This window comes from Staurois parvus, unplaced genomic scaffold (genome assembly GCF_062004578.1).
Source record: "Staurois parvus isolate SC_StPar_1 unplaced genomic scaffold, SC_StPar_1.0 ptg000025l, whole genome shotgun sequence".
NCBI classification, from domain to species: domain Eukaryota; kingdom Metazoa; phylum Chordata; class Amphibia; order Anura; family Ranidae; genus Staurois; species Staurois parvus.
The window spans coordinates 7,824,164-7,836,167 of NW_028317821.1; the positions used below are offsets into that span (position 1 = coordinate 7,824,164).

General features: G+C 40.8%; 1 protein-coding gene across 1 annotated transcript in view; it reads left to right on the top strand.

The window, feature by feature from the left end:
* The first annotated feature begins 2,236 nt into the window (after positions 1–2,236).
* The window catches only part of DRAM1 (DNA damage regulated autophagy modulator 1), an 87,854-nt gene continuing 78,086 nt past the window's right edge, over positions 2,237–12,004 (top strand). The window contains exon 1 of the mRNA XM_089651808.1: positions 2,237–2,680. Coding sequence (XP_089507934.1) covers positions 2,550–2,680 — 131 coding nt within the window. The 5' untranslated portion in view covers positions 2,237–2,549. The remainder of the gene's footprint in view (positions 2,681–12,004) is intronic.

Below are 12,004 nucleotides of genomic sequence, written 5' to 3' on the forward strand. Positions count from 1 at the left end.
ATTGTCGAAATCTGGCCCAGAGCAAATTTATGCAGATGACAACAGAAGTTATGACAAGAAGGTGAAAACTGCATTTTATGGGGGAAAAAATGCTTTTATGATATACAGAAGTTAGTAAAGAAAATGCCATCTGGTCGGGTTTACATCCATTTTAAAGAGCTCCTGTACACTGCAGCTGCTAAACTGAAGTTCAGCAGCTGTTACTGACGTTCAGGAGCTGTTCAGCGTTTTTTTCAGCAGCCCCTGAACCAGGGGCGGACTGACCATTTGGAAACTCGGGCACTGCCGAGGGCCCGGGGTCAGTAGGGGGCCCCATGAGATGCCCCTGGTACCTTTTTCATAGGCTTTTTTGAGTTTGGGCAAGGACACAGGGGCCCCATGATCCCCTATTGCCCGGGGGCCCCATGAGTTGTCAGTCCGCCCCTGCCCTGAACTCTCCTTTATGTTTTCCTATATGTCAATGTACACATAGTCATTTACAGGCAGATGAGGTTACAGGCATTTTTTTGAAAGCACAAAAATCACGTTCAGGAGTAGAGTTTACCGGCGTTTCAAATGCCAAACGCTTGTAAATGCGTTTAATGCATATTTGCGTTTAGACGCGTTTTTGAGCTGGTCCATATACAGATGCTGTCCAGAGCCTTTTTTCTTCATCAGAAATGCATGCACAGCGTTTTCCATGTATTCAAATGGACCCGATACACCAGCACAGTCAGTTCCAGGAAGGAAAAAATGGTAGAACATGCTGCATTATGCTCATGATGGGATCCATAGTGAATACAACCAGAAAAGACAGGTCATCTCAACACATACTGCTCTCTCTGCTTCTGCTCTCTCTATTTCTCACAAAATGTCTGAAATAGTTAATTAGTTAATATTTTTCAGTGCATTCTGGGCATATGGGAAGATCTCCTGAGGTTATCTTTTAAAAACGCTTCTAAACACAAACGCGCATAAACATGGCTAAACGCACATAAACGCGGTAGGTAAATGCGGCTAAAATGATCTTTTTAACCTACGTTTTCTAGCAGTCAGTTTCCAGCGATCAGGGACGTTTTTCAAACACCCCGTGTACATGACCCCAAAAAGTGAAAGTGTTGATGATACAGGGTGTAATAACCCATTGACTCATAAGGGCTCATGCACACGCTCTGTTTGGAAAACTCTTCTGAACTATGGAAACTGCTGGAAAACGTAGGTTAAAAACTGTCAATTTAGCTGTGTTTGCATACTGCGTTTATGCACGTTTGCATTTAGAAGCAGTTTTAAAAGATAACCTCAGGACACCTTCCCAAATGCCCAGAATGCACTGAAAAATAGTAAATAATTAACTATTTCAGACATTTTGTGAGAAATAGAGAGAACAGAAGCAGAGAGAGCAGTATGTGTTGAGATGACCTGTCTTTTCTGGTTGTATTCACTATGGATCCCATCATGAGCATAATGCAGCACATTCTACCATTGTTTCCTTCATGTGAAACCTGCAACTGACTGCGCTGGTGTGCTAGGTCCATTTGAATACATGGAAAATGCTGTGCATGCATTTCTGATGATGAAAAAATGCTCTGGACAGCATCTGGATATGGACCTGTCAAAAAAAAGCATCTAAGCGCAAACGCTTGTAAACGTGATTAAGCGCATTTACAAGCATTTGGTGTTTGAAATGCTGATAAAATCTACTCCTGAACGCAATTTTGGTGCATTCAAAAAAAAGACTGTAAATTCAACTTCCTGTAAATGACATAGTATACATGGACACATAAGAAAACATTAGGGAGAGTTCAGGGGCTGCTGAAAAAAACACTCAACAGCTCCTGAACGTCCGTTTAGCAGCTGCAGTGTACATGAGCCGTAATACTAGCATGCGGCTGGAATTACACCAAACACAAAGGCTATCTTTGGCATTTGTTCCAGGAAAGTGGTTTTAGACTGGCTGCTGGTTATCAATTCTTCAGCGGGAACACTTTTCACACACATTTCTATGACGCTTTTATGTTAGCATTCAAGGCTTAACAACAGGCAGAAATTCCTGTCGCTGCTGAGGGAATCAAAAGAACGTTTGCTAGTCTCTCTCGTTCTCTCTCTCTGTATATGTATTTATACACAGACACGGTTTATGTACAGATAAGATTCATATGTTTAACTTCCTTTGCCATTTTATTTTTTTTTTTTGCTGACTCTATTCTTACATGTCGGTTTTCTATCAGCAATGAGGAAAAATTCCTTTATTGCATGCGGAGGCGTGACTTGTGAAATGTTACTTTCGGAACATTGCTGAAAGAGGACAGTATCAGTACTAAAGCAAAAAATACACAATGAGAGAAAAAGGAAGTTTAGGGAAGGGGACAGAAAAAGTTAGGTGAAATGAAACTGCGTGCTGGAAGGTCACATGAAAAGTGATCTGGGCTCAGAAAACGTAAAGGAATACATTTTGTTTAGTTTCCAGGATTCTAGTTGTGTTTTAAAGTGATTCTTAGGTGTGTAGCTGAGCCGGACACTTCCTTCCTCGTTGCTGCTGCCTGCTGCTGCTTACAAAGGCAGGAATCCCCATGAGTTGGTATACAGAGAGTGCAGGCTTGTTACCATGTATACTGGTGGTTTGGTCCTCTGCAGCATTCATCTTCTCTTACATATTCGCTGTACTAGAGGGACATGTGGTGCCTTTTGTACCTTACATAAGGTAAGTCTTGTGTACTGGTGTGTGTGCTGGAAGTCTGGAAGCATCACTTATTCATATCTATACTGTCTACATATTTCATTCATGATCAGTGTTGCGTGGCTTGTAGAAAGATTGTTCTCTCTTTGTGTGTAAAAATACAAATCACATCACTGGTTGTCTGTTGACGGTTTAGTAGTTGCATCACAAGCAGGATTTACCAACACAGTTTCCTTTATTGTTTTGCATTTATGTTGGCATTTTAGATGTGACCATTGATGTAAATCATTAGGTATCAAATTAACCTGCAGGGTGTCATGAAGGAAATATTTATGAGGTTAAAAAATGGTTAGATATAAAGTTAAATCAAAAAACTTCAGCTCAATTACCCAACTCCTACTTCCTATACAGTATATATTGATGCTGCTGACACTTAATGTGTAAACAATAAGCCCTGGTTCACACTGGATGCGACTTGGCATGTGGTTTGCATGCCCTGCGACTTGCAAATTGCATGCCAAGTCTCACCCTGTTGTCCGCAATTGGAGTACATGCACTACTTTTGGTGCGATTTGTATAGACATCTGTATCAGATGTCTTGCAAAACACACCTGAAATCGGCGAGTCTCTTGACTTTGAAATTGTGCAAATTGCATGCCAAGTCGCACCCTGTTGTCCACAATTGGAGTGGTCATATCGGTGTGGTTCGGACTTAGTCAGAGCCCCACTGATTTCAAAAGTAGTACATACATGGGCTTCAAACAATCTTCCCTGGTTCACACTGGATGCGACTCGTCATGTGGTTTGCATGCCCTGCGACTTGCAAATTGCATGCCAAGTCTCACCCTGTTGTCCGCAATTGGAGTACATGCACTACTTTTGGTGCGATTTGTATAGACATCTGTATCAGATGTCTTGCAAATCTCACCTGAAATCGGCGAGTCCCTTGACTTTGAAATCGTGCAAATTGCATGCCAAGTCGCACCCTGTTGTCCGCAATTGGAGTGGTCAAATCGATGCAATTCTGACTTGGTCGGAGCCGCAACGATTTCTAAAGTAGTACATGCACTACTTTTGGTGCGATTTGCATAGACATTTGTATCATATGTCTTGCAAATCGCACCTGAAATCGGCGAGTCCCTTGACTTTGAAATCGTGCAAATTGCATGCCAAGTCGCACGCTGTTGTCCGCAATTAGAGTGGTCGTATCGGTGTGGTTCCGACTTGGTCAGAGCCCCACTGATTTCAAAAGTAGTACATACATGCATACATGGGCTACATAAATCTGCCCTGGTTCACACTGGATGCGACTTGTCCTGTGGTTTTCATGCCCTGCGACTTGCAAATTGCATGCCAAGTCGCACCCTGTTGTCCGCAATTGGAGTACATGCACTACTTTTGGTGCGATTTGTATAGACATCTGTATCAGATGTCTTGCAAATCACACCTGAAATCGGCGAGTCCCTTGACTTTGAAATCGTGCAAATTGCATGCCAAGTCGCACCCTGTTGTCCGCAATTGGAGTGGTCATATCGGTGTGGTTCCGACTAGGTCAGAGCCCCACTGATTTCAAAAGTAGTACATACATGGGCTACAAACAATCTGCCCTGGTTCACACTGGATGCAACTTGTCATGTGGTTTGCATGCCCTGCGACTTGCAAATTGCATTCCAAGTCTCACCCTGTTGTCCGCAATTGGAGTACATGCACTACTTTGCTTGCGATTTGCATATACATCTGTATCAGATGTTTTGCAAATCGCACTTGAAATCGGTGGATCCCTCGACTTTGAAATCGTGCAAATTGCATGCCAAGTCGCACCCTATTGTCCACAATTGGAGCGGTCATATCGATGCGGTTCTGACTTGGTCGGAGCCGCAGCAATTTCTAAATTAGTACATGCACTACTTTTGGTGCGATTTGCATAGACATCTGTATCAGATGTCTTGCAAATCGCTCCTGAAATCGGCGGGTTCCCCAACTTTGAAATCATGCAAATTGCATACCAAGTCACACCCTATTGTCCGCAATTACAGCAGTCATATCAGTGCGGTTCTGACTTGGTCGGAGCCGCACCGATTTCTAAAGTAGTACATGCACTACTTTTGGTGTGATTTGCATAGACATCTGTATCAGGTGTCTTGCAAATCACACCTGAAATCGGCGGGTCCCCCGACTTTGAAATCATGTGACTTCACTGTAAGTCGCACGATTTCAAAGTAGAGTTTGATGTGACTGGGGTGTGAGACTGATGTGGAGCTACAGTATATATAAATGAAACAGTTTATCCAGTTCTCTTTATGTCAGTGAAGTGTCCTTTTATGAAACTGAGGTCAGCGGTGAACCTGAGGATCGTCGCTGGTCTCGGATCATTATTGGCTTAGGATAGCCTGTCTCAACCAGGGTGCCCAAACACAATGGGGTGCCTTGAGATTTCTTCAGCGGTGCCTTGGCAAAATTTCAAAAAATTACCCAAAACTTGTATACAAGCCAGCAGGTGGAACAAGCCTGCCTTTTAATTACACAAAGCCACAGGTTTTCATTGTGAACCATTACCACCTTCTAGCCGCTGACATCCTGACAACCAATGACATCATCAGTTGATAAGGAGGATGTCAGCTGCCTGCACAGCATCCTTGTTTGACCCTCCCCTACCCCTCTCCATCAGTGCTGGGGTCACATTAGCTCAGTGATGGAGAAAAACTGAGGGGGAAGAGAAACACTGGAATACTAGTCAGTACCAGTGTGCAAAATAGTATTTGCTTTGGAAGAATTCATCTCCAATGTTGGATGTCCTACATGTGTGGATGTTGCTGCGTTCTATAAAACTATTAGAATATTTTTTCCCAATGTAGAATGGGGTGCTTTTTTAAAATTATGGACAGTCTTGAGGCACCCCATTTTAGAATGCGATGCCTCAAGATTGTCAATTATAAAGGGTGCCTCTGGACTGTCCATAATTTTAAAGGGTGCCTTGACTGAAAAAAGGTTGAGAAACACTGGTTTGGGAAACAGAGATGATCAGCGGAGAACATGTTCTCTGATCATCTCAGCACACAGACGGGCAGTGTATGAAGGAGCGATGTCAGCCCTTCACTGGCGATCTGTGTGGAAATTCTCCCTCCAGACTCTCTAGCCCAGAGCTGAAGAATCGGAGGAACCGCAAACGAAGCAGTGGTAATTTACCTCTGCTTAGTAAATGGTGTTTGACTGATCTCTTGCTGTAATCTCGCGAGATTACAGTAACAGCAGCCGTTTTCTAGCGTTCAAAGTGTTTGTAGATCGCTTCTCTTCACATTAGGAGAAGTGATTTACACCGCTTCATGAACAGGCATTCAGAGAACTGTCTCCTCTGAGAATGCCATAGAACTCAGCAGCGGTCATTTACCGCTGCATGATAAAAGGACACCTGAGTTCCTTAAATGAGATTATGTGAAACGCTCATTCACAGATTTGGGCTTGATGTGAACAAAAGGTAATTCTATATAACAGTGCTGCTCAATATACAATCTAATATGTTATTGTATTTATATATATGTTAATATATATATTTTTTAATTTGTCTAGTTGTGTTTATTATTTTTACGAAATCTATATTAATATGATGCAATTAATTTTTTATATATTCATTAGTTGGAGTGTCATATGTGATTTGTACAAGATGGTGCTGTTGTGATGATATGGTGCGGTGTTCTAATTGTCACTGCCGTTGAGACCATTGATTCACGCCCCCAGGTGTTTCTACAATTAGTAATGCCATTCAGACCATTAATTTATGCCTCCTATAATCTGCCCAATTGAAATAGAGGCGGCTCTTTAAGAGCTCTTTAAGAGCACGTTCCTCGCACTGTTGGCCACTCCCTCAGAAGAAGTCGTATGACGAAACGCGTTAGGGCGTGGCTATCCGGTGACGTCACCACGCACGCCAACTCTCGGCTCCAGATCATGTGATCGCAACAATGCCATCTTGGTTGCAGGCAGGCTGGCGAGACACTGGATAGAGAGCTCTGTGCTCTTGTGTAACAAAACGCTGGTTTATTTATTACTTATTGTGAGTGTGGTTTTAAGGGGGGAATTGATTGGAATAAATTTTGAACGTTATTTGCACTATGGCGAATGTCTTTTTTATCTACATGGTTACTGTGGAGTATTACGGATATCCAAAAGCTGGAACTCAGTGCTGGAGTGCTGGTTATACACAAATATGCTGGTTTTTTACCAGTATCTGGTGAGTGTGCATTCTGATGGGGTGTTAAAGCACTGGATATCACATTGGTGAAAGAAGATTTCATGACTTCATTTATTGAGGATCATATTTTAATATATATGGACTTTTGTGAATGGACTTCATGAGGATTTAATTTATTCAATTAATGTTATAATATTTGTGCACATGCATGGTGGTGGATTAATTTAATTTATTTATTTAATCAATTAATTTATTTAATTATTGAGGTGTAAGGGTTGCGCTATTATTTGTGGTTTTATTCATTTATCACAAAGTGTGGATTTAAATCTAATATACGCAATTTTTTAAGTTCTGGTGCAATATTTATATAACAATCTGAAAAGTGCATATAACTATTACAGTATGTGCATAAACAATAAATGATATGGATATCTCATATACTAGAAACAGTTCTTGTGTATGATATCTTCAACACACAATAACTTCATTCTTGTACAAATCCGTGCACATTTCTTCTATGTGGAAAAGCACCCTTTTGTGCTCCTCCACCACTGTCATACATATATACTCTCACCTTCTCATTTGACCTACAGGCATTAGGTCAAACAGCGCTTTCCCTTTTAACCCGGGTAGGTATGTCCTTTGTAGCTCCACTCTCCTCCACATTCTGCTCCAGAGGGTTCCTCCTACTCCTTATCCATCATATCCTCCGCACATGTAGAAAGAACGCTCAACATAGTGTAACATTTATATTCACCAATGTTTATTAAAAAATAGAAGTGCACTCACATTACACTCACACTGCAGTAGAAAAACTTTCAATCTGTCACATTCGGTGTACTCTGGTGGCTCACAAAATGGCGGCTCGTAAACTTCCGGTCGTGCGGCTTGTCATCATCAGCCCACCCAGATATAAGGGCTTCTAGTCTGAGTAATCACATCCTCTGATACTCAAAGTAGGGCTCATGCACACAGCTGTAAATACAATTGTGTTTTCATCAGCACAGCATTTTTTTACAGGTCTGAACACAATTCAATTGTTGTCTTTGGGCCCATGTACATGGTGTGTAAAGATCAGTAAAACTGCGTTGTATTCCATTTCGGAGAATCCAAGTCAAAACATCTAAACATCTGCAATCGATAATTTATTCTCATATGTGTGTAAACAGGTATGCGCATAATTTAAATCTTAGCATCTGCATCTGTACGTATGCAAATGCAGGCACTTTATGGACCCTACTTGCATTTTTATGCCGGATCTTTTTGTCAGAAAGATCATGCTTTTAAGGTAGGTAGTTTTATTATGGTCCTGTGCATGAAGACTTAGAGCAGTATGGATTATCTCTATACGACAAGCAGAAAACTGCAGGTGATGATTATAATTTTCCATCACGCTGGATCTCTGGCATATGCAGTAACAGATTGTTTGTAGCCCATGCATAATAAGGCTGCATGCACATGGGCATCTATATTGGATCTTTCTGCCAGGAGACCAGACTGAAGAAAGGCCAAAATGCAAGTGATAGCGTATTCAGCCAATAGTTCTTGCACCAGGCATAGTAAGCCTTCCACATGCAATGATAAATCTTGCAGTAGTTGGATTTTCTTGAGAAAGGTAGGAATAACAAAGTCACAAATGCCCCATCCTTCAGGACCTGGGTTTCAACAGCCATGCTATTAAAGCCACCAACTAAGATGCAATATGGAACAGAGGGCCTTAGTCCAGTATGCTGGGTCGATTTGGAGTAGGCCAAGACTTGTTCACCAGAAGTCTGACTATGTCTTTGTACCATGCCCTTCTGGACCAATTTGGTGCAATATATTACTGGAACCCTATCCTGCTCTATCTTGCGAAGCAGTAAAGGGAGGATCTTCATTGTAGGGAAGGCATAGGTCAGTCTGAATTGAGGACAAGCAATCTCCAGGGCATCTACTATTCTGTTTGTAGCCAGACCCAGGGATCTCTTAGTTTTTTTGGTAAACCTGGAGGCCAGGATGTCCAAATCTGGTGTCCCCCACTGCTGACAGATTTCAGAAGATCTCAGGGTGCAGAGACCATTTCTCTGGGTCTATGTATTGGTGGCTTAGGAAGTCTGTTTGCCAAGTTTCCACTTGAGGGATGTAGATAACTGATTGAGCTGGAATGTGAATTTCTGCTTGGAGAGTATCAGACTTGTTTCTCTTAAGGCAGCTCAACTGGTGTCCCCCTGTTGGTTTATGTAGGCCACTTCTGTGGAAATGTCCAAATGTAACCTGACTGGGTGACTAGGGAGCATTGGAGCTTTAGCATGCAAGGAAGAGATTTGTCTGGCTGGATAGAAGCATTGGATGATTCAGGGATTGGATTTGCTTGTGTGACTTTATGAGGATGTGGAATTAAAGAGGTCTGGTGTGCAACTGGGAAAAGGGAACTGCCTCACAGGATGCTACCATGTGGCACAGAACCTTCATGCAGAAGCTAAAAAGGGTGCCTTTTGGATCTGAGGGTGTGGGAGGGGAACCTTAAGGGAGCTATTTTTTTGCTAAGGAAGGAAAATTCTATCTTGGACCACGGCTATGATTACTAAAATTATACAAACCAATGCTTATCTAAAATAATAAAACTATGTGTAAATATCCATTTAAACCATACTATCAGAAAATTATATTAGTGAAAAGTAAACATCCAAACATATAATGAATCGAGTGATAATATCCATGAAAGAATGTACACAAAAGTAAAATGTAAAGTCAATATGAATAAGTCCAACAGTGTATTCACTTCAATGCTCTATATTCTTCAGATGGGTAGAAGGCTTACCAGATAGTAGTGACCCCTTATACATAAGTGAGTCATATAATGCTTTTCATCAAGAATTATATGTGGCAGGACATCCAGGGTCTTTCCTTTCCACCAGGACACTCACATAGGGTCAAGATGGGGCAATGGAATGCATTCCAACTCCTTTCCCTGAGCATGTATATTCCATTAAATTATAACCCAGCGGTACATAATCTATGGAAATGTTTAAAATTCTTAGCCAGAGGGTTTTTCCCCTTAAGTCCATACATGCTTCTCAATCCTGACTCACAGTTTGCTTTTTGTCTTGCCAACATATATTTTTTCACATGAACGCCTTGAACATATAAGCCACATAAAATGTAGTACAATTTATAAAAGTTCTAATTTTTTTAAAAAACTTGCAGACTTTTCAATGTTCATATTTAAACATCCCTCCTGGCAATTTTTAAATCTATCTGTTCTAAATGTTCAAAAAATGCTGTTTGAAGGTTTACTTTTCTGTTAAGTTAAAATGAGTCATAAAGCAATTATATATGTGTTTTTCAATATAAAAGCTTCCAACATATTAATTTCTAAAGTACTTTTAAGAATATTTTCTAAATCTTAAACATACAGTATAACATAGCAGATGAGATTTTAATAAGCTGAAAGTTTCTCAAAGTATATGGAAAGCACATACTGCTTGCCATTTTGTAAAGCACTCTCCTAAATTCTCATAGTCTACACAAGACAAGGCCAACAGTTCAGATCAAAATATTAAGGTCCCCTTCACACTATGCCATTCCATTGCTGTATGATACTACATGCAAGGTAACAGGTAATACATTTTATTGCATATCCAATCTAAAAAAAAATATATATGTTGCAATGATGTGGTTGCTACATTAGTTCTTTTTTTTTTTATTGATAATTCTTTTAATCTGGTCATCCAATCAGTAACAGACTTCCTGTCTTAAGGTGGCTACCCTCACTGCTCTACACAACATAACCACCCTTGGATAGCAGCATTGGTAACCTGTGTAGAAGGTAATATTAGATGGACTATTAGATTTAGAAAGGCTTTGAACAAGTGACCAACAAAATAAAACCTTATTCTAACACTTTTTAGGCCTTTTGCACACAGTACTGATGTTTGTGCATCAGCATTTCTGGATGCAATTTCAGACCTTTACTTTGTGCATATTTGCACATATGCGTATTCAAGCATAAAATACTCCCCTAGCCTCCCTGGCGGTATGATTATTTCAGATTTTTGGTGCTGAAAGCGGTACCATTTTTTTGCATGGAAATATGTATTTTTTTTATTGTAGGCTGTAATTTTTAGGAAAAACTCACTGAAATCTGTCCGAACAAGAGTCTAGTAAACATCCCGGGTATGATAAAATTTGAAACACAAAATCATAAATTATAATTTAATAAATAATCATAAAAATAATATAAAAATAATAAAAAATTTAATTCAATAATATAATCAAACCAAAAACACTGAAATGTGAAATAGAGCGCCAAGTTCGCACATTGCTGAGCTCAGTCGCAAAATCGTTTTCAGTTTCTGATGACGAATTTCCCCCACGAATCATTATCACTCAATTCTGTAAGTGGTTCTGATTTACTATCGCTGTTCTCTAGCTGATCTAAACCCGCTTTTGACCTAAAGGGACACTTTTTGGACGCCATGGACATTTCTCAGTTTCCAGGCAGAAAGAATAGACAAAATGCAGGCAGGGCGCAGGACAAAGCACTAGGGACAATATGTATGTGAAATAGGTTGAAACAGCAATGTTTTACTGTGTAAAATGTAAAAAAAAAAAAATGACATTTTTTAAAATTTTTAAATTTCCCGCCGGCGGCGGCGCCCGTACGTCCCGACGTCACAGGGACAGGACACAGAAGCCGGATGCCGGCATCGGCCGGAGGAGATGGCCGGGGACGCTGCAGGGGACACATCGTGGGAGCGCAGGGTAAGGTAAGTGAAGACAACTTGCCGGAGCAGTGCCGCAGGGTAAGCCCGAGTGTAGCTCGGGGTTACCGCTTTTGGTACTGAAATGTTACCCCGAGCTACACTCGGGAATACCGTCAGGGAGGCTAGGGAAAATCCATTAGTAGTTATGCGCATATGCCCATATTTGTGTGCATTTTAGATCAGTAAGAAAAATGCTGCACTGAGCTTTTTCAAGCTGCAGTGTGCAAGAGGACTAAAGTAGTTTCAGTAACAGGTTTTTTATTTCATTTTTGGATAAAGGTTTTTACTTAAATGTAAGTAAGAGCTGACATTTGTAAGCATGCCTGTCAGTGTTAAATGGTTTATTTCAATCCTCTGACTGTCACTTTTGTTGTACAGCTTAGTCTGTTAAGGGAAGTTGAGAAAAGCAATGAT